The sequence below is a fragment of the Haliotis rubra genome, unplaced genomic scaffold (genome assembly GCF_003918875.1).
Source record: "Haliotis rubra isolate DU_JTF1 unplaced genomic scaffold, ASM391887v1 Scf1015, whole genome shotgun sequence".
Lineage (NCBI taxonomy): Eukaryota > Metazoa > Mollusca > Gastropoda > Lepetellida > Haliotidae > Haliotis > Haliotis rubra.
The window spans coordinates 250,363-273,542 of NW_025764910.1; the positions used below are offsets into that span (position 1 = coordinate 250,363).

A 23,180-nucleotide genomic window follows, 5' to 3' on the forward strand; every position below is an offset into this window, starting at 1 on the left:
AATCATGGACGTTAAACGCCCTTACTAGGCTACATGCCAACGTCAATATGGCGTCTATATGTACAAGTGGATATAACAATGATTCTGAACCAAGTTTTATTATTAAGATTCCAGGGACGGTGGGGTAACCTAGTGGTTAAAGCGTTAGTTCGTCACGCCGAAGACCACATGGGCACAATGCATGAAGTCCATTTCTGGTGTCCCCGACTTTATATTGCTGGTATATTGATAAGAACGGCGTAAAACCATACTCACTTACTCTCTCACTCACTTACGATTCCGCTCCTCCGTCCACCACTTTCTCCATCTATCCATTTCAACAACTAAAACGCTGGTTCTAGCTTGAAGTGCATATTAAACCCTGGCTATTGTTTCAGCTACGCGACATGGACTCACGGTATGTTCCAGCAGATGGGAATCCCAGGACCTAAACCCGGATTACTGGGTATCGTGAGCCGCTACAAGAAGGAGGTACCACCTGATAACATAAGAAGTTCACTACAGTTAATAATAAACTTTATTTCACTCGTAATACGAGGTATGCTTAAGGTGGTAGGGTATCCCGGAGTGACTACTGTGACTGACTCACTGAGTATAATTTCCTTAAGGCGCGGATCGTGTGTTCATGATGTCAGCCACTGGTTGCTGATCGCTATTCACTCCTAACACATGAAACAGAGACTATAAAGGCACTATATCAGACCACACTTCTCTAAAAAATAAATAATGCATTTCTCTAATAATAACTCAGAGAAGCTACCATATAATTTATTCCCCACAAATGACGTATTTAGATTACAATTTAAAAACAAAACTTCGTATGACTTAATGCAACGTTGCATTAAATCGACTCTCGCGCTTCTACCGACCGAACATTATTTCAAGCTAGTCCCAAAGAGTCATGTCCCTTGTAGCGCTCTTTACGAATATGCAACACACAACTTGTGATTGAAACCAGTTCGGCAAACACTGACAACGCCGCGTGCGACAGGTTTCGATGTACGGAGCAATTGTTTACATTCCATATATGGCAAGTGTTCTCTGTTTGGAAGCTGTTCGCCTCGAAGTTTCAATTATCGATCTCAGGCAAGTCGTAAGGAGTAATACGTCTTTTATTGCATCAGTAGGAAGCTAAAGTGAGTGCATATGCCCCAATATATATTATATAGACCAAAATATTGCCGAAAATGTTTGACATTGTGCCTTTAATCTTTAAAAGCTTCCAAGAAGATTAAAAAGATAAATGAAAGTAACAAATTGACTTGAATTTCCTTAAAATGTTCAACAACGTCATCATATTTGTATTGATTTACATATACTTTTATTCCCATTCAACAAAACAGCAGTTGGGTATACAGTCATCAAGGGCCCCTCAGTAATGTTAGCTCCCTGACAGAACCGTCAGTGCAGTGCCGAATACAGTTAAGCGACGAAAAACCCCACTCACTCACTCACTCACTCACTCACTCACTCACTCACTCACTCACTCACTCTCACTCACTCACTCACTCACTCACTCACTCACTCACTCACTCACTCACTCACTCACTCACTCACTCACTCACTCACTCACTCACTCACTCACTCTTTTCCCCAGGGACTCGCTGGTTGTGATCAACAGCTCGTGAAGGAATATGGTCGCGTTGTTGGGTAAGTACTGTGACAGTGTGAAGTGTACAGCAATAAGCAGTTTCCTGTTCCACAACGAGGAATCCTACAAAGAAGATGCATCAGCCTTCACAGCGTGGTGTGAAGACAGTCTTCTCGAACTTAACGTCAAGAAAACTAAAGAGCTCATTTGTGAAGGAAACGATCACCAATCACATCTGTAACTATCTAGGACCAAGAAGTAGAAGTTTTTGAAGAGTACAAGTATCTGGGGACAATTATTGACAATAAACTTTCCTTCCCACAAAATACCGATGATGCTATCTACAAGAAATGACAGTCCCGTCTAAACCCGTTCATTCCAAATAGGCTCTACCATTGCGAAACTGTTCTACAAATCATGTATACAATCTGTTTCAACTTTTTCAATACAGTGCTGTAAGAACCCTTCTCATTCCAGATCAAGAACAAACTGAAAAGAGTTGTGAAAGTTGCAGGGGAAATAGCTTCTTGTGATTTTGAGATTTTCGTAACTCTATATATTTTAACTGTAATTTTACCTCAGGAATTTTTAATGACTTATCTCATGCTTTAATTTCTTGTTGCAAGCTTTTATCCTCTGGTCGTAGATATCGTGTCACCGGTGTTAGAGCCAAAAGGTCTTTAATTTCCGTTAATTCAGACAGACAGACAGACAGACAGACAGACATTTTATTCAGTAATAGGCCACTGGCCCAAAATACATTCATAAATATGATAAGAAGTTACATGCGTTTTACCAGGGAGACTATATAACGTTGTAGATTATCCCTGGTTTTACATAAAAACATCAGAATCTCTTATTTTCCCAACATTATATAAAAAACATTATATAAAAATTAGGCACTGTGTTGTGAACATTATTTATAACATATTATATAAAGGACAGAATCTTGAATAATAAGGGACATTGTTATATCTACCGGTCTCAGAACTAAGTTTAAATTTACCGCATTCATCTCTTCTAAACCAATCTTAAATATTCTGCTATATTGTGTTAGGCTTGTAGTTATGATCACGACCTATTACGTTTAACTTTTAGGGACATGTGCCATTGCTTTGGATGTCTTAAATATCATTGTTTATGTTTGTATGTCTGTTTGTATCGATCTTTCTGTTCTGTATATGTCATATACCTCTGATGAACACAAAATTCCCCTACGGGTAATAAAGTATTATCTTATCTGAAACATCATTACACATAACCACAACGACTCTTTAATACGTCAGGATCGAATCCCATAATCAACTCGAATATAGTTCCTGGTAAGTGACTCGTGAAGGTCCGGGTTAGAAAGCACCTTCAGTAACCCATGCTAGTTGTTAGAGGCGACTAACGGGATCGGTTCGCTGGCTTGGTTGACACATGTCATCGGTTCCCAATTGCGCAGATCGATGCTCATGCTGTTGATCACTGGATTGTCTGGTCCAGACTCGATTATTTACAGACGGCCGCCATATAGCTGGAATATTGCTGAGTGCGGCGTAAAAGTAAACTCACTCACTCACTCCTGGTCTCCTGGTAAGTGTCTGAGGCGAGCAACTCACTCACTCAATCACGATATTGAAGGTGACATATGTCGCATAACACCTGATTGATAAATGATATGGATATTAAGGGGCGTAGCTCTGTAGTCAGGATAGATGCCCAACAACACAACACGTGGTAACGTTTTCAAGTCAATGTTTCAGCGTGTTCCACGGCAGAATTCCATCCCTCGTCATATCAGACCCCGCCATGATTAAACAGATTTGTGTGAAGGACTTCTCCAACTTTGTCAACAGATCGGTGAGTTATTTTCGGGATGATGGGTTTTTGATTTGCCCAACAGTGGAGGATGACCCGGTAGTGAGTTCTACCAGATTCGGGTGTCTGCTCTTTAGGGGTGGAGGGATATGACCCCAGATCTGCCAGATCGGTGCCCTTTGTCGAGAGATGACCCTGTAGTGAGTTCTGCCAGATCATGGTGTCTGCCCTTTAAGGGTGGATGACCCTGTAGTGATGCCAGATCAGGGTGTCTGCCCAGTAGTGTCTGCCAGATCATGGGTGTCTGCCCAGATCCAGTAGTAAGTGATCTGCCCTTTAGGGGTGGGAGGGTGGAGTATGAGTTCTACCAGATCAGGGTGTCTGCCCTTTAGGAGTGGAGGGATGTCCCTGTAGTGAGTTCTACCAGATCAGGGTGTCTGCCCTTTAGGGTGGAGGTATGACCCTGTAGTGAGTTCTACCAGATCATGGTGTCTGCCCTTTAGGGGTGGAGGTATGACCCTGTAGTGAGTTCTACCAGATCAGGGTGTCTGCCCTTTAGGGGTGGAGGGATGGTCCAGTAGTAAGTTCTACCCTAGATCCGGGTGCCTGTTATTGTTAATCTAACTATATGTTTCCGCAAAGTGAGAGCATAACAATACACCGTTACATATCAGGAATTAGGGCTGTGACGAGTCCACATTTTCTACCCTGGTACCCCACCCTCCTATTACCCTATCCTACCCGGATACCTGTTATGTTAATTCCTGACATCAAATGTGTAAGAAATGGCAATATATTCTTCAGCTCAAAGGCTAAAGTTTCGGGTTTTTCAATATCTTAACCATGTATAATATTCAAAAGACGTGAGTGTAATTCTTATCCAAATCTTCAAAGACAATACAACCTTTTAATCATGAAAGAATATCACATTACATTGTTTAATCTATTAGTCACATGATCATAACGGGTCCGGATATTGAGACGTGTACCCGGGTCCAACTCATTACCCACCTGTCCCGGGTATCTGGGTTGCCCGTCCCAGCCCTATCAGGAATACATGGTACATGTTTTAAACATTCTCTTCATCATGTTGTAACGGTACTAGTTTGTTGGTGTTTCCTAGACGTTCGGCCCGATGACCAGGCTGGTGAGGGACTGTATCGCGGAGATCTTCGACGAGCACTGGAAGTTCATGCGATGTGTTCTCAGTCCCACATTCCGTACATCAAAACTCAAACAGGTAAATAAGTCAACCGTAAATATATACACGGATAGTTACAAAGGTAACATACAGATGCATTCTCCAACAGATAAATATATATATATATATATATATATGTTACAATAAATGTGTCAAATCAGGAAATGTGTAAATTTTCTGGAATATTTAGGAAATGTGTACATTTCCTGATTCGCTCAGTAAACGTACACATTTCCTAAATATTCCAGGAAATTTACACATTTCCTGATTGGAGGGCCTGATTTTTTACATATTTCCTGATATGATTTTTTTGCTATCTTAAATAATACAGCTTCGATTTAAAGGACAATCAAAATCATCAATTTACACGAACTCATTTATTGTGGCAATTCAAGCTTGAATGACAACGGCTATTACACTAAAGTCCTGCTTTGTAACATTTACATTTGTTGGTTTTGCACTGCTTAACACTTTGCGCACAGTTGCACTTAGTGTATCCTTGACAACGGCTATTACACTTAAGTCCTGCTTTGTAACATCTACATTTGTTGGTTTAGCACTGCTTAACACTTTACGCACAATTGCACTTAGTGTATCCTTGACCACCACAGATTGATTCTTGTTGCACAGCTTGACACAGTCCAATTTCTTTGTCAGTTTGTACATCAACCATGGACAAAAGGTTCTAGCGTTCCTTCAGGATACCAGATTTCACAGCAACTCGATACAAGTCATTCTCATTTCTATCCAAATTAATATCACACTCATGATCGTTTTGACTTGTATGTTCTGTGACTGGCTTTAAATAGCATATATTGGCCCATTCTCCTGTTTTCACTGCAAATTAAGCAAAAACTTCATATCAGGAAATTTCCTGTAAGAAAAAAATCAGGCCCTCAAATCAGGAAATGTGTAAATATTCTTCTAAACATACAAATATATACAGAATATTTAGGAAATGTGTACATTTTACAGGTAAATATATACAGGTATCACATACAAAATATACACATTTCCTAAATATTCTTAATCAGGATACAGGTATTCTTAAACATACAAATTATACCTGATTTTCAGGTACATTTACTTTATCAGGTATATATACACGTCTTCTTAAACATACACATATATACTGGTATTCTCAGTCAGGTAAATATGTACAGGCTTTCTTAATCAGGTAAATATATAGAGGTATTCTTAATCAGGTAAATGTATACAGGTATTCTTAATCAGGTTAAATATATACAGGTATTCTTAAACAGACAAATATATACAGTCTGATATTCTTTGAACTAATGCTCTAAGAACCGTGTGTGGTGCTGTTCGTGGTACCAGCCATCATAAAATATACAAAGAAACTAATTGTCACCCGTTGTGTCGTAGAAGGTACCTTCATAAAATGACCATGTTGTACAAAATGGTTAATAACACTACGCCAAGTTACCTTAGTAACCTTGTTCCGCCTAGAGTATCAGATATCGTTGGTTATAATCTGCGCGGTGATTCAAATCTTCAGATTATAAACTGTAAATCTGTAAATTATACAGGTCCTTTCTTTCAGATACTGTGAAATTATGGAATTCATTACCAGCTGAACATAGAGAATCACCGTGCCTATCGAGATTAAAATATGTACTTTTAAATGATTCTAATATCTACAGTCATTTTGACTTAAATTTCTGTAGCAGATTTTGTCAAATCATACATATTCGTCTCCGACTTGAATGTAGTGACCTTACTGCGCACAAATATGAAAGATTTATATCCCCAACATCATCTTGCTCTTGTGGCCACAACTATGAAGACTCTGCTCATTATTACTTATCATGTACTCTTTACAACGATATTCGTCAAATTATGTGATTTTATGCTAAAGGATTTGACCTAAAATCAATTTTGTTTGGAAACCAAAGCTGTTCCTCGATAGTAAACAAAGAACTTTTAATTTCAGTGCACTCGTTTATAAATTTAACAGGCAGATTTGATCCAAAATAATTTCTTCATATGAGATATACTGTTTAACAATGATTGGCGTTATTTCTCGTTTTTGCAACATTTATATATCATTCACATTGTACATTCATCATGACATGTTTACTCTTCCTTCAGTTGTATCCGGAGCGGTATTCATATAAGCTTATGCTTATTTACCAATCCGGTTCCTTTCTTTGAAAATAAATGCTTAAATCATATTCTTTAAACAAAACTATATTCGTGTATTTCAAACTGATCAATTTAAATATGTAGATTTTCTAAAACAGTAAACTATATACATTGTACAGGTATTCTCGAACAGGTCAATACACATGAGAAAGCAAGCATGTAAACTAAACTGGTTGACGTTTGTTGTAAATGGTTTCCCCTTTGGTTAAATCCACGAAAGCGAGTATGGTATCATCAGCGGATCCTGCCATCTATAAGGGATACAACTTCACACGGCCTATTTGTCCACCATATACAAGCACACTCACACATACACGAATGTACGCGCGCGCACACACACATACTCGCACGCACACACACGCGCACACCAAATCGACCAGTAATGTCATAGTTAATTCGTATCCCGAAGTCGAGATATGTAAAAACATAAGTTTTGTGACACATATTCTTGAAGAGCATGCGTGTTTCCTGGTCGTGTGTCATGTGTAACTGAACAAGCTGTGTTTGATGTCTTCAGATGATGACGCTGATTGAGAGATGTTCCAACCATATGGTCAAAAACATGGATAAACAAGCAAAGGAGAAGAAAAGCGTTGATATGAAACTGTAAGACTCGATTGGGACAGAAACTCAATAACAGTGTTTACTTGCCAGTCAGTATTGGTTTGGGGACTCTTCACTACAACCCTCTTTAAATTAAAAGATTTAATGAAAGTGCAAAACCTTTGCGAAATTATTATGAGTACACATTTTCATGTTACACTTGATACATGTCTACCCGCCACAGTGTGATCACTTTGACATCTTAACTCACTTGCTGCTGCAGTTTAATGGGATACTACACCATGGACGTCATCGCCAACACTGGATTCAGCATCGACCTAGACTGCCAGTCCAACCCCGACAATGTCTTCGCCACCTATTGCCGGAAGGGCTTTAATCTGACCTATCCTATCATCTACCTCTTCACACGTAAGTACACTTAAAGGACTTCATCTCAAAACGTTAGTACACAGGCTGGGAACGTACCTAATATATGGTTCCTAGCTGTTTGGAGATGATCCAGGAAGTTTCTTGCAGCGATTTCTAACTATGCATGGACCTTACTTACAATTTCAAGAACGAGTCTAAACAACAATCCGGACAACAAGTACTTGATTATTGCACGTTCCTGAAGTTTGCCAATTTTTCAAAAGGTCGGAGATTTGATTTGTTGTTCACGTTGTTCAAGGGTATCCTGTTTCTTTATGGATATACTTCCGTGACATCAAATACTGACCAAAGATTTCACCTTCCGACCTGGTCCCTGTAAGGCTACAGCTTTCTAATCAACCCTCGTACCATGTCCCTGTCGCGTTCCTATATTTTCCATTGTGAGCATCCTAGGGAGGTTTTAATATACTGACGTTATGTACAGCCAAATACACAAATAACACTGTCTACACCGGCACGGACATGAGCAGTCCATTCAAGGACCCATAATCCAGTACACTAATTAATCCTCTTGGCACGCCAGATAATCAGGAAGTAGTGATTGCGGGGTAAATCAAACGCTCTAAGCTTGCATGGGTATGAGTAGTCCAATAAACACTGGGGGATTGCATTAACTGTTTTCAAGTGTGTGACATGTGTCAGAGAGTAAATAAATAGGCATTGGCTTTATTGACTCGTCAGTCACTCTGTGTGACAAGACCTTGAACCAGTTGCTGGAAACATCGCACTTGAAAAGACCAGTGAGAGGCGTCAAGCCAAAATGTCTGACTTTTTCTTGCCAAATTGTTGATTTGTACTTGTTATTTGAACAATGTGAGTTGGCTGAATGTGTGGTGTCTATTACAGTGGCACAGGTCACTGACTCTGCTCACAGTTGCCTTTCATAAATGTTAACCATCTCAGTAACTTGATGCTCTTCTTGAAATGAATTCCAGTGCTGTTTCCCTTCACCAAGTGCATTTTTGAGAAGATTGACTTCAAGAGTTTTGATTCCGACAAAAACAGGCCCAAGTTTCATTCCGTGGTGAAACAGGTGATCGAAGACAGGAAGAACAATCCCGACCCGGTGAGTTACCTCCAACATCTCGAACTCCTTCTCCCTATGTTCCCAACTACTCCAAGAAGAACTATCATAATACTACCCTCTCTAACTCCAACTCGTAGGTCCAGACTCGATTATTTGCAGACCGCCGCCATATAGCTGGAATATTGCTGAGTGCGGCGTAAAACTAAACTCACTCACTCCAACTCGTAGGTGTACAACTATAAAATCCTGAAATCCCATACCCCGGACGTCTACTCGAGTCCCCCTAATTCGAAATCCTGTCACTCGACCTTCTGTTACCCGAACCACTCTAAATCGAAAACCTTTTGAATATTTCGGTTTTGCGAAACGCAAGGAAAACAATTTGTTTGAATGGCATTTTAGAAGTTGCCACGTGTTTGAGTGACATTTTAGAAGCTGGGAAGCAGTTGTTTGTCAAAATAATTTGTATCAGACCTGTCAAAATGTTTGCCAAAGTTTGTCAAAATAGTTTGTATTTACTTTTAACCTCCTCAAATGTAGAGTTAGACACGCGACGATCTCGACGATATACAGTATACACTGGTTATAACGCCACCGTTTGTCCAGGAGAAAATGTGCCATTATATCGGTAGGACAATCAACAAGGCGATTGAGCTGATGTCTCCTGAGCTGATGTCTCCTGTAATGAGCTTTGGATGACTGGATAATCCCAGCATCTAGGGGCTGCAGGTGACTTTTTGTTGTAGGTGGCAGGAAGTGTATTGTCACATGTGTTAACCCATCTGGGAACATGGGTTAAAATATTAATGAGTTTAGTCAATCAATCTGAGTCATGTCAATTATCCAATTAAGGTTTGTTTATCACAAGCAGCCAGTGTAATTGGCATTATAACCACCGACAAATGACTTTCGTTCCAACAACCATTGGTAAATTGCAATATATCTAGCATGGCATTATACCCAGGGTATAATAAGGACAGTAAATCCGTTCTGGCACACGATGGCATTATATCCAGGGTGGCATTATTACAAGGGTGCACTGTAACTGTATTTGTTCCTGAAGGCATCGTACTAAATGGAACTGCATTATGTGTTAATTACAAGATAAAGTAATACAGTTGTATATACAACTGACGTACGCCATGAGCCACACATAGCCAACCAAACTGACTCCACGAAGACCATCTCTCCACAGCGGTACGGGGACATTCTACAGACGATGTTGGACACCAACAAGGAGGGGGCAGAAAGAGACTCGAAGGACGACTCCGATGAAGATACTGAAACAACACTTGACTTCAAGTACTATAAGAAACGAGGTATTCACTTATTAGTTCATTACTCGTTAGCCAATACTCGCGTCATTCCGTGTCAACCCTGAAAGGCTTGACAAAGAGCGAGGTATTTATTATCCTGAAACGTGTCATTCCGGGCCAATACAGAAAGGATCGACAAAAGAGAGGTATTTATTATCAGTGCATAAGCCAATATTCGCGTGTATTCCTTGACAAAGAGAGAGGCGATAATAGCCAATATTCGCGTTATTCCGGGCGATAATAGTGAGTGAGTGAGTTAAGTATTACGCCGCACTCAGCAATATTCTTGCTATATGGCGGCGCCGGGCGATAAAAGAAAAGCACACAAGCCAATATCAATGCTTCTATTTGTACAACTGGCTGCACTGAACTAGGCTTACGTTATGTAGTATGGCATCAGAGAACAAAACGGCTGTAGTCTGGCTTTATCGACAGGCGAGAACGGATACGGAGAATGGTAAGATAAGGTGTTCTTTGCCAGTCTTATATAAACACATCTTGAGCGAACTCTGACCGTCCAGTTGACTGTATTATATACTGAGTCAAAAAAGAAACTTCACAAAATGTCATTTGAAAAATAATGAATAATTTCTCTCTGATGATACATCTATGTATCCGAAATGGGATCCCTATCTTTTGACTCTAGAAAAACGTTAGCAAAACCCACTCAAACCATCCATACGTCGTGCAAATGACGTTAGTGCCAAATCAGGTTTTGCACGAGCAGTCGATCACGTGATCTTCGTATCGAAGTTTTCTTCATATGCACGTGTTTGCGTTGGCCTCAAGAATTGAAAAAACACTTTTAAACCACAGTTCCAACGGTACTTGAAATGCCACGATTGTCAAATGTGCAACGTGAACGTGCCGTTGGCATGTTTCAAGCGGGAAGATCAGTTATTGACGTCGCAAGAGCAATGGGATGTGTCTGACTTGTGAGGTCGTCTACAACAAACTGGCACCACTTCTGATCGCCCAAGGTTGGGTCGTCCACGTGTGACGTCACGAGCAGAAGACCGTCAAATCGTCCTACGTCACCTACGTGACAGATTTCTGCCGGCTAAACGAACCAGGGCTGAGATGTTTCGAGGTCGACTGTCCTCACAGACCATTCGAAATCGGTTGCGGGCTGCCAATCTGCATTCTCGACGTCCATATCGTGGGCCAATATTGACGCCGTTTCATCAACGTCAACGTCTGCTTGTGGCCCAACGTCACCTCCGATGGACCCAGAGAGACTCGAATCGAGTCGTCTTTAGCGATGAATCCAGGTTTACCCTCAGATTCGCGGACGGCAGGCATAGAGTCTGGAGACGACGTCGTGAACGGTATGCCCAATGTTGTGTACAGGAAGTCGACAGATTCGGGGGCGGAAGTTGCATGGTGTGGGGTGCTTTCTATGGGAACTGTGGGAACAACCGTTCCCGACTTTTGGTCATCCGTGGAAACCTCACAGCTGCTGCTTACCGCGACCAGGTGCTCACCCCTGAACTCGTTCCTTTCATGGCGGCTCATGGCCCAGGTCTACAGTTCCAGCATGATAATGCTCGGCCCCATACCGCTATGTTGACACGAAATTTCCTTCAAAACGCTGGAATCAACGTCATGGACTGGCCATCGAGGTCCCCTGACCTTAATCCAATAGAGCACGTTTGGGATGCACTTGGGAGAAGGCTTCGTGGTCTTAGGAACCAACCTCAGAATTTGCAGGAACTTGGCGCTGCCTTGCAAGAATCCCCAACCGCGTGTTCACAAGCATCAGGAAGTCGATGAGGAGACGGTGTTTGGCAGTGGTGAATGCGCGGGGCGGCCATACACGATATTGAACTGAGAAATTTCGCATTTTTATTCTTGGGACTTGACATTCTGTATACCTATGTTTTGGAACGGCGGTGTAGCCTAATGGAACTGATTATGGCACTGTCAGTGTATCGAGTACATCACACAGATCTCAGCAATGAAATAATAACAATTTAACCATCTTACCATCTCTTGTTCTTTTATAGTGCCATGAAGAAAGATGTGAAGTTTCTTTTTTGACTCAGTATTGTTGCTTTTATTACAGTGCTTTATGAATTTAGAAGCTCCAGCCTTCACTGAATCATTAAAATGTTTGTTCCGTGTGGTATCCAATGTCGGGGCTGATTCCAGAGCTGTATCGTCACAACAAGAAAAATCTCACTTCAATTTGGTTTCGTAGCATACCCGCACTAGATGATGCTGTTGTATGGCATGTAGAAGTTGGACGAACATGAATACATGACACGTTTTTTATGGATAACAACATCTTTTTATTCTATGTATACTACCCATCAAACGTTTAGACTCACTAGTGCAAATGTAGCCACTTATTTCAGTCACCTCCTCTAAGGTAGATTTTACAAAATATTCCATACTTTTTTAAATCTGCTCTTTACACTTGAACTGATGGATTGTAAAACAAATTTGTAACGTTGAAAGGATGATTGTCATGAGTTCAAAAATTGGTGAAACTCAATGAAAATTGGCGAATTCTTAACAAAAAGCAGCTGTTCACATGCACGATATTTACACATGCTTTTCAGCAAGTTGATGCATGATCCTCTTGCAACCAGTCTGCATAAGATTTGTAGTTGGTACCCCCAAGTTTAAGATAAATTTATCTTCGATGTAACCATATATATTATATGAATAACATATAGTGAGTGTTTTAAGTGAGTCTAAACCATTGATGGGTAGTATAAAGCCTTTCGGAGCTAAATCTTTCTCCTTCACCAGATGAAAGAGTCAGTGCATAGGGTGAATACATATAGATAACACATGTGTACACAACGCAAGGTGGCAGAAAGTACGAAGATAACAATATCATCTCTGTACATTAAACCCCAACCCCATTCTGGGCTTGTCATATAATATACTCTTATCTTATCCTCGTGATCATACTGTTATCTTTGTACATTCTCCCACCATGCGTTGTGTAAGAAAGCAAGAATTGGCCCTGAAACGTCGTATAAAGAATAATAATAAGTTGTTATCCATTAAAACATAGCATACATTCTGCACGAGATGATTGATAGTAATCCGCGAAGCAATTTAAACTTTGAGATTGCTGTTATGATTACTTCTGTCAATGTTTAAAAGCATCAAATCAGGCTTGATTGGTTGACTGTATTGCCAGTGAAAGCTTGAATGTTTGACTGTATTCTCAGTGGAGACTTGATTGGTTGACTGTATTCTCAATGGAGGCTTGATTGGTTGACTGTATTCTCAATGGAGACTTGATTGGTCGACTGTATACTCAGTGGAGACTTGATTGGTGGACTGTATTCTCAATGGAGGCTTGATTGGTTGACTGTATTCTCCATTGAGGCTTGATTGGTTGACTGTATTCTCAATGGAGGCTTGATTGGTTGACTGTATTCTCAGTGGAGGCTTGATTGGTTGACTGTATTCTCAATGGAGACTTGATTGGTGGACTGTATTCTCAATGGAGGCTTGATTGGTTGACTGTATTCTCAATGGAGGCTTGATTGGTTGACTGTATTCTCAATGGAGGCTTGATTGGTTGACTGTATTCTCAATGGAGGCTTGATTGGTTGACTGTATTCTCAGTGGAGGCTTGATTGGTTGACTGTATTCTCAATGGAGGCTTGATTGGTTGACTGTATACTCAGTGGAGACTTGATTGGTCGACTGTATTCTCAATGGAGGCTTGATTGGTTGACTGTATTCTCAATGGAGGCTTGATTGGTTGACTGTATTCTCAATGGAGGCTTGATTGGTTGACTGTATTCTCAATGGAGGCTTGATTGGTTGACTGTATTCTCAATGGAGGCTTGATTGGTTGACTGTATTCTCAATGGAGGCTTGATTGGTTGACTGTATTCTCCATTGAGGCTTGATTGGTTGACTGTATTCTCAATGGAGGCTTGATTGGTTGACTGTATTCTCAGTGGAGGCTTGATTGGTTGACTGTATTCTCAATGGAGACTTGATTGGTTGACTGTATTCTCAATGGAGGCTTGATTGGTTGACTGTATTCTCAGTGGAGACTTGATTGGTTGACTGTATTCTCAATGGAGGCTTGATTGGTTGACTGTATTCTCAATGGAGGCTTGATTGGTTGACTGTATTCTCAATGGAGGCTTGATTGGTTGACTGTATTCTCAATGGAGGCTTGATTGGTTGACTGTATTCTCAATGGAGGCTTGATTGGTTGACTGTATTCTCAATGGAGGCTTGATTGGTTGACTGTATTCTCAATGGAGGCTTGATTGGTTGACTGTATTCTCAATGGAGGCTTGATTGGTTGACTGTATTCTCAATGGAGGCTTGATTGGTTGACTGTATTCTCAATGGAGGCTTGATTGGTTGACTGTATTCTCAATGGAGACTTGGTTGGTTGACTGTATTCTCAATGGAGACTTGGTTGGTTGACTGTATTCCCAATGGAGACTTGGTTGGTTGTCTGTATTCTCAGTGGACGCTTGCTTGGGTCTGTTTAAGGTCTGACAAACTACGAGATATTCTGCAACTCCCACATCTTCCTATTCGCCGCCTTCATGACGACCTCCAGAGCCCTGACCTTCACCGCTTACAACCTGGCCACGCACCCTGAGATCCAGGAGAGGTTGTACCAGTCGATAATCAAGCAGTTAGGAAATGTAAGTACACCCGTGACAGCCAACAGAGTGTCTAAATGTGCAGTGAGTGAGTGAGTTAGTATGGTTTTACGCAGCTTTTTGCAATGTTCCAGCAATATCACGGCGGGTGACACCAGAAATGGGCTTCACACATTGTACCCATGTGGGGAATCGAGCCCAGGCCTTCGGCGTGACGAGCAAACGGTTTAACCACAAGGCTACCCCACCTTCCCAATGTGCAATGAAGTCTTGTTTGAAGTATATTGGTCGGCATGATTCCGGGCCTGATACTATCACCATGGACTGAGACTGTATATATGTTTCTGTACAGAGGAAGCCCACGTATGCCGAGGTGACGAAGCTGCAATACGTGGAGAACGTGTTCATGGAAACCCTGAGGCTGTATCCCCCGGCAACCAGGTGAGTAAAGATCCCGGATGCCGGTCTCTGAAGACAAACATGAATCACAGGGTACCTTTTCAGACGTTGTATCATTCATTGCAAGGAAACCATGTATTCTATGGCAGTCCATTGTCACTAATTGAGACCTGATCTCTTCCAGGACGACCAGAGCTACAGCCAGGAGTACCACCATCAGCGGCTACAACATCCCCGGCGGCATGCCCATTATCCTCCCCGTCTACGCAATTCATCATGATCCCGAGTTCTGGGCCGAACCGGAAAAATTCGACCCTGACAGGTATGCGATTTGTCAGGACACTAATATCACATACCCGTATATCAAAGTTTGCTAAGGATAAAGTTTGATGATACAAAACAATCAATAAAGATCATTGAAATGATCTGGTACCCAATATATCTACAGGCCTGCAGGGTTTATCCAAACATTGCGCATCGGATTATTTCAATCTTTATTGATCATTTTTTCTATCATCAAACTATATCCTCAGCAAACTTTGAGTATCTTTTCTATATATAACCATATTTCACCACTGGATATGACGTATATTATATAAGCAATAACGAAGTTGCTGATTGTATTGATTTGCTGTTCCAGGTTCCTCCCCGAGAACAAACACGAACTGCACGAGTATATGTGGATACCATTTGGCGTCGGCCCCGGAACTGTGTGGCAATGCGGTTGGCTTTGTTGGAGGCCAAGATGGCGATAGTGGCTTTGGTGCAGAACTTCCAGTTTGTTGTAACTCCGGAGACAATAGTGAGTTGTTCTTCCATTAGTTGATTGTATATCCATAAATATGTCCCTACTAAGGGGACCTTCTGGTAGACCAAGCAACCATGCAGGTCAAGATTCGCCCCATTTTACACTTTCCATTCAACCAATTGCATGTTTTTCTTTAGATTTTTATCATAAAGGTTATCTTGCAATAAGAAAATGCTATGATATGCGAAAAAGGATTTTCCTTGACGAATTCATACTTTGTTTACATTATTCGTAAGGTTCCACGATCTGTCCTCGAAGTCCCGTGCAGAGCTAGCGATATATATCGTCACTCTCATGTACCTAGATATATCGTCATAGTCCTTACTGGCGCATTTGTAGTAGTGAGTGAGTGAGTTTTATTTTACGCCGCTTTTAGCAATATTCCAGCAATATCAACGTGGGGGTCACCAGAAATGGGTTTCCAGCACTGTACCCATGTGGGGCATCGAAACCGGGTCTTCGACGTGACGAACGAATGCTTTAACGACTAGGCTACCCCACCGCCCCGAATTTGTAGCATCTATGACCCATTACACATAACAATCGACCAAAGGGACTGAAAAGCTTATGTGAAATCGTCCCCTCTGGTTTCAGAATATGCGTGTTTGTTAAACATGAGAACAGCCCGATCACATGATGTGCATATCATCAGTGGTCTGATAGTAAGGGATAACTGCGCCGGAGTGTGAAACTCCCAAAACATTCAGCCAGACCATAGAGCTGGTTAGATGTAAAACTCGCCAGCCCTGACCAAAACTTACCTGCCCACAAAATATCTTCATATACATGTCTAAATTTTAACCCCACCGTCGGTCAGGTGAATTTGAGAATCTGGCAGTCCGTGTTAACAATAAAGAAATGTTTTTAAAACATGACAGAAAAGGTCATCGATAAATATTTAACCCATATGTAATTGTTCTCCACGTCAGTTTGTAGAATTCTGTTTTGTTTCAAAAGTGTATATCTGATTGAACTGTTTTTCAGGCTCCGGAACAGCTACAAAACGGACGCTTCCTCAGACCTGAAAATCGTATTTTTGTCGGTGTTGAACGACGCGAATAGAACAGAGCACAACTGGGGTCTACATCTAAATTGCTAACATATCAAAGGATAGGGTTGTGATTGTAGAAGTATTGTGACATATGGTATTGTGTAGGGATGGAAGACTCTTCTTGCAAGTTGATTCCGTGAGTGTCGCAGAGAGGAGCTGCGGATGTGATCTGAACTCCTGGCTGATCTTGTATAGATTCAAACCCGCGTGCTCGGGTGGTGATAACGGACCAAGCCATACCGCTAATTGGTGCGGAAACGCCCTACGAAGTAACCGTGCATGCACCATGTTTTATGTAGGTGGAAAGTAAAACTTTTGCAAATAGATATTATAATACGAGCAGATGTGCCATACCGATGGCCAAACCTCTTGTATTTCCCCAACGAGAACTAGATTCTCATACTACCTCACATGTCATTATAATAATATCTTTATTATTCTTTATTTCGCAATCGTTTTGTGAGTCCCTTAAAAACTGCCATGATCACGACCGCAGACGGGAAAACCATATTAAAACGTTCGCTCTCACCCGCTCTCTCTCACACTTTCTCTCTCTCACTCTCTCTCTCTCTCTCTCTCTCTCTCTCTCTCTCTCTCTCTCCACTCTCTCTCTCTCTATCTCTCTGTTACTGTCACAAGGTTGATTGTCGACACAAATACATTTTTCTACTGTTCTTAACTATACAAATACGTCTCGAACTGGATTCGTATGTTTTTTCGTTGCATCAAACTATTCTCATTTGTCATTATGTGCATATTGTTGGAACGACAATCCTATATTCTTTGACAATTGTACAATAGAAGGCGTTATTGTGTTATATTAGTACATTGTGTTTTATTGTTGTGTTTTCAATCTGTTCAAGAAAGTGCCGCAGAATAACTCAATACCTTTCGGCAAAATACCTTTAGCTCCAGAAGGGTCAGAATATCACGTATCTCAACATTTATCCAAAGAGGTAACACAAGTAATCTGGTATAGTGGGTATATATTCTCTTTCAACTTTATATATGTCAGTTGGTTATGTGATACAGTACACCAACAAACTGCTTGACGTCAATGCAGCGAAGACGTTAGTGTTACTGTCACTGACACCGTGCCAGAGATGTGAACCAAAGCATCACTTGGGCTTATACTGGATCATATACTGCATCCCTAATGATGACTTATAATATAAGGTTGCTGAAAACTTACACATTGGCCTTTCCAGATACCTGTTTGTGTTTTCTAATGGCATGACTTGCTTCCAACGTGTTTTCCTCCTACACAGGATATCAGGGAGTAATCAGGTTTTAACATAATGGAGACTGACACTATCTCGGAAACCCATTTGTACCCATGCTGGTTGGGGATGTTTTCCCTCACACTTCTTGTCCTTGTTTGTGGTGGTGATGTGTGTTCAACTGTCAGGCATGTACATAGATAACGTCAGAAAACGATCAGCCGCGATTATCTGCCGAAACAGAATCCTTTGGGCGTTATACTGAAAATGTGTTCAAACTTGTGAGGATGGATCAATGAAAGTCTTTGATGACGTCATGTGTCTTTCCCTTTCGGTAGCATCAGCCACGCAAACAGTTTTCTGAAAGGTAGGCGTGTGTTTATTGCCTGGCGCTGCACAAAAGAACTCTGCCTCTCCTTGCCTCTGTCAACTAATCATGTTATCAAATGATCTACCAGAAAATCCTTCCACACAATAGCGCTTTTACTGATGCTGTTCAACCTAACACTGGTTAATGTGTAATTACATTTGCAGTGTATAAATGTTTACGTATATTTGTTTGGTTCTGACGTACGTTCAGCATCCAAATCGCCTACTGACCACGTCCAATTTGTTATGGTATACATACGTGTCACAGTAAAGGCAACATATATAATACCACATATATACTACCCATCAAATGTTTAGACGCACTAGTGTAAATGTAGCCACTTACTTCAGTCAACTGTTCTAAACTAGATTTTGTAAAATATTCCGTACTGTTTTAAGGTACTTTTTACACATGAACTGATGTATTGTAAAACAAATTCGTAAAGTTGAAAAGATTATTGTCATGAGTTCAATACATGATGAAACTCAGTGAAAATTGGCGAATTCTTAAGATAACTTATACCAAAACGTAGCTGTTCACATGCACGATATTTGCACATGCTTTTCAGCAGATTGATCCTCGTGCAATTCATCTGCATAAGGTTTGCAGTTTGTTCTCCCAAGTTAGCGGAGACATTCATCTACTATGTAACCATATATATATATATATATATATATATATATATATATATATACATAACATATAGTAAGTGCTTTAAGTGAGTCTAAACTTTGATGGGTAGTATGTTATGTACAAAGTGACCGATAATCTAGCTCATGAGACACTGGCGAGAAGCTTCAGTGAGTGAGTGTTGCAACAATATTATTTACAAGACAAAATACAGTATGAACAGAAGCATTTATCTTACCTTCATGTAAAATACTTTAAATACTTCTTCATTAGTCAATGGCGCTTTAACAAGTTTCGTGTCACCCTCCCGAGGGTGACAACTGAAAGATATATTACCCGCTACCATGGTAACCGCCAAGCTCTCCGCCGAGAAGCTGAAGCGCTAACAATCGTATGACGTCATAATATGACGCATGCAGTGCCCGGAGTTCGAAAACCGTTCGATCAGGTGTTTTTGTGTTCACTTTGTACAGTTTTATTTTACCTACTTTCACTGCTATATTGAAGCTATTTTATACATTGAGTGGTTTGTACACTCAGCGTAAACATCATTAACAATTTTTATAGTAGTTTTATGCTTGTCAGAATATGTTTCACTGATGTTAAAAATCCAGTCGAGAGGCAGACGCCAGTTTGTTTGCATGTCATATAGTCGGTAGCGATCTTTAACATAAAATAAAATGATATTTTGTACATTTAACATGGCGGTAAGATAAATACGTTGTATGCTTCTCCCTCGGGTAATACGGTCTGATGTGCGCTTCTTTGTAGCAGTGTCATCCCTCGCCTACCGGCTCGGGTGACACTACTACAAAGATGCATACATCAGACCGTATTACCCTCGAGAGTAAGCATACAACTTATAGTATATACATGTTGAAAATGTAATTCATAAAATATTAATAAACGTTAACTATAAGGGTGTTAATAATACGACGTGTAAAAAGTACAGGCGCCGGCAAAACGTTTTATCTACAGTGCAGTGACGGACATGAATGTGGTATTTAACAAGTTAGGTAAAAGGGACATCTTATGTCCATGGGGATGCCCTTTGCTTTCGACACAATTAGCGAAATGACATAGTCTCCAGACAAAGAGGGGCGGAAGGTTTATTGCTTATTGCATCTACCTATCTCAGTGTGAGATTACCACATATGTCAGATTTCATATTTAATAAGACGCAGCGGGGATTATGTCGGCACGAAGGTGACCTTTATTTTCAACCAATTGCTTGTAATGTTAAAACTTCGTTTGTATTGCACAATAGTAACAAAGTAAACTAAGTCCTAAGTTACCGCCAATGCTGAAACAAAACCAACTTTATGCGTTGATATTTCGAATTATCATGCATGTAAAACAGTAAGTTTGTGTTACTGTCTTAAACCTAGAATTACTTCGGGGAATTAGCTCCGGGATCTCCACGCCTTCAAATACAAACAGAGAGGATCTCAGGCAAAGCAGGAATGATTCTAGTGTGCAACCATCCTGTTTATATACCCGAGACCTCCTGTCCGAATTGAAAGCAAGTCGCACATGTTCAATTTGCAATTTCGATAATATAATAAATCACACGCCGGTTACGTTAGGCAAGCTTTGGATGGCAGACGCTAACGCTGAATGCCGAAGTAATGAAGGATAGATAATTAAAGATTATAAATGCCTTTGGAATGTCACAGTTTGTACTGGTTCCTTTAATAGATTATACTTGGTCTGCTGTAACTGCACTATCAGGCTCCCTACATGTGCAAAGCCCTGTATTTCGATTAGGACGCTGTTTGCATGTAGCGTCGCTTGACCAGTTGTGGCAGCTTGCACCCCAAGGCGATAAGTGGTAAAAACTAGAAGAAAAATGGACCAATTGTGACACTGTTATACATGTATAAATCAGTATCAAAGGATTAAAGTGATCAGATAAAGAATGTTTAGGTATTTTTGTCATATGTCAAAACTCTGTCATAGCAACTATTTCATAAAGACAAGCTTCGGGCAAAGAAAGGTTCCACAACGAGGATCCATGACCGGTACAAATATTTACCAGTATTTCTATATATTCTTGCGTGTTATAGACAGTAACGGATGCAAGTTTATCTCATAAGTGTAATAGGAGCGCCTGAAGAAGTCTTGACGTGGGTGGAAACAACGGAAGATTGTGTCGGAATGGTTGACACGTGTCCTTGTCTTCGGTAAACATGTCACAGTGAAAAATGCAAGCTGTCATTTGTGAAAGGCTGGTTACAGTGTGGACTGCCATGGCCGTCTCTAGAGATATTCTCTATTACGCTTGTGTATGTCTTTGAAGAAGGAAGGTGAATTATTCAGTGAGGTGGTCAGTTACAAACGGGTTTTGTATGAGGTAAATCCTCACAGTGCACATCTGATGTTGAATTTTCATAGACAGTTCTTGGCATCAAAGGAGACTGTTGGCGTCATTCCGTGTATATCATGCGTTACCAGTAAATACCAAGTTTCACGTCACTATACACAGATGTATTTTATTGATGTGAGTATGCACTGTCAAACAGGCAGATGTTTGAATTTCATTTTCGATAGCATTCAAACATTGAGTAGAATTTTGTTGCCTAGCAAACAGAATATAGTCATAAGAGGCGTCATAGTGAATCAGATGGTGTGGTTAGCTGTCTTGGTTGCATGCATTCGTGTCTAAATATACCGATGAATGATGCTAAACAATATTCATTCAACAAAGGACAGATGTAAATATTCAGAAAGACAGACATCATATGAATCGGTGTCATAATTTCATGACGAATGTCTGCACAGTTTAAGGAATAAGTGAGATTCGTCAAGGTTGAGTAGCAGTTACAGATAATATCGATGATTTTGATCAATGAGCTGGTATGTATAAGAAATGGATTATTGATGTGGCGATGTCACAAGTGAGTGAGTTGCGTCTTTCAGCAATATTCTGCAATATCAAGGCGGGGGACAATAGAAATGGGCTTCACACGTTGTACCCATGTGGGGAGATGAACCCGGTCTTCGATGTGACGAGCGAACGCTTTATCCGCTAGGCTACCCCATGTCCGAATTCAAGCCTTGATTAACAAGAGTATCGACTGTAGTTAATCAGATACGACAGAATATATATGTCAATGTCGTTTCCTTCATTAATTTGTCAGCATTGAAAGCCTTATGAAGGTCGTCTCTTTGGTTAATAAACATGGTAATGATTGATTTGGTCCCGCGAAAAGCGTAGGGTTCTGAATTTATTGCATTACCTTGCACTCTGCACAGAAACAGAATTATTTCGGATTCCAGGAATTTGCATAATTATGTCTAGATCAGAAAGGAAGTGTCTTTGTCTGAAAGAACTATTGGTGACGGACCTAATGTTATTCCAAGTAATACGTTTACGTTTATCATTGATGTACAACGTCATAGCCCCGAAATCGTATCTTATGTTAACATGGGACCCAATATTGGTTCACAACCAATACACTATACCATAGCCAATACATTATATCGCAACCAATGCAATATATCTTAACCAAGACACTTTATCATAATAAATACACCATCTCTTAACCAACACATCATCTCATAACCAATCCATCATCTCATAACAAATACATCATCTCATAACCAATACATCACCTCATAACCAATACATCATCTCATAACCAATACATCATCTCATAACCAATACATCACCTCATAACCAACACACCACGTCATAACCAATACATCATCTCATAACCAATACATCATCTCTTAACCAACACATCATCTCTCAACTAATACATCATCTCATAACCAATCCATCATCTCATAACCAATACATCATCTCATAACCAATAACCATCTCAAAACCAATACATCATCTCATAACCAATACATCATCTCATAACCAATACATCATTACATAACCAATACATCATCTCATAACTAATACATCACCTCATAACCAATACATCATCTCATAACCAATACATCATCTCTTAACCAACACATCATCTTATAACCAATACACCATCTCATAACCAATA

The 23,180-nt window shown here is 40.4% G+C and overlaps 1 protein-coding gene across 1 annotated transcript; it reads left to right on the forward strand.

Moving 5' to 3' along the window:
• The first annotated feature begins 1,612 nt into the window (after window positions 1-1,612).
• LOC124269548 (cytochrome P450 3A41-like) lies at window positions 1,613-17,779 on the forward strand. The gene is made up of 12 exons (XM_046704581.1): window positions 1,613-1,650; window positions 3,340-3,436; window positions 4,518-4,634; window positions 7,276-7,364; window positions 7,585-7,730; window positions 8,687-8,817; window positions 9,974-10,097; window positions 14,580-14,737; window positions 15,048-15,136; window positions 15,279-15,416; window positions 15,735-15,896; window positions 16,887-17,779. Exons 2-11 carry the CDS (start codon window positions 3,386-3,388, stop codon window positions 15,847-15,849), a joined length of 1,158 nt encoding a protein of 385 aa, XP_046560537.1. The 5' UTR covers window positions 1,613-1,650; window positions 3,340-3,385; the 3' UTR covers window positions 15,850-15,896; window positions 16,887-17,779.
• The last annotated feature ends 5,401 nt before the right edge of the window (window positions 17,780-23,180 follow it).

Bases quoted from the DNA above. Each gene is read 5' to 3' on its own strand.
- LOC124269548 (XM_046704581.1), top strand. From the start codon at position 3,386: ATGATTAAACAGATTTGTGTGAAGGACTTCTCCAACTTTGTCAACAGA. The intron at 7,365-7,584 runs GTAAGACTCGAT...TTGCTGCTGCAG, and splicing joins AAAAGCGTTGATATGAAACT to TTTAATGGGATACTACACCA. The intron at 10,098-14,579 runs GTATTCACTTAT...GGTCTGTTTAAG, and splicing joins CAAGTACTATAAGAAACGAG to GTCTGACAAACTACGAGATA.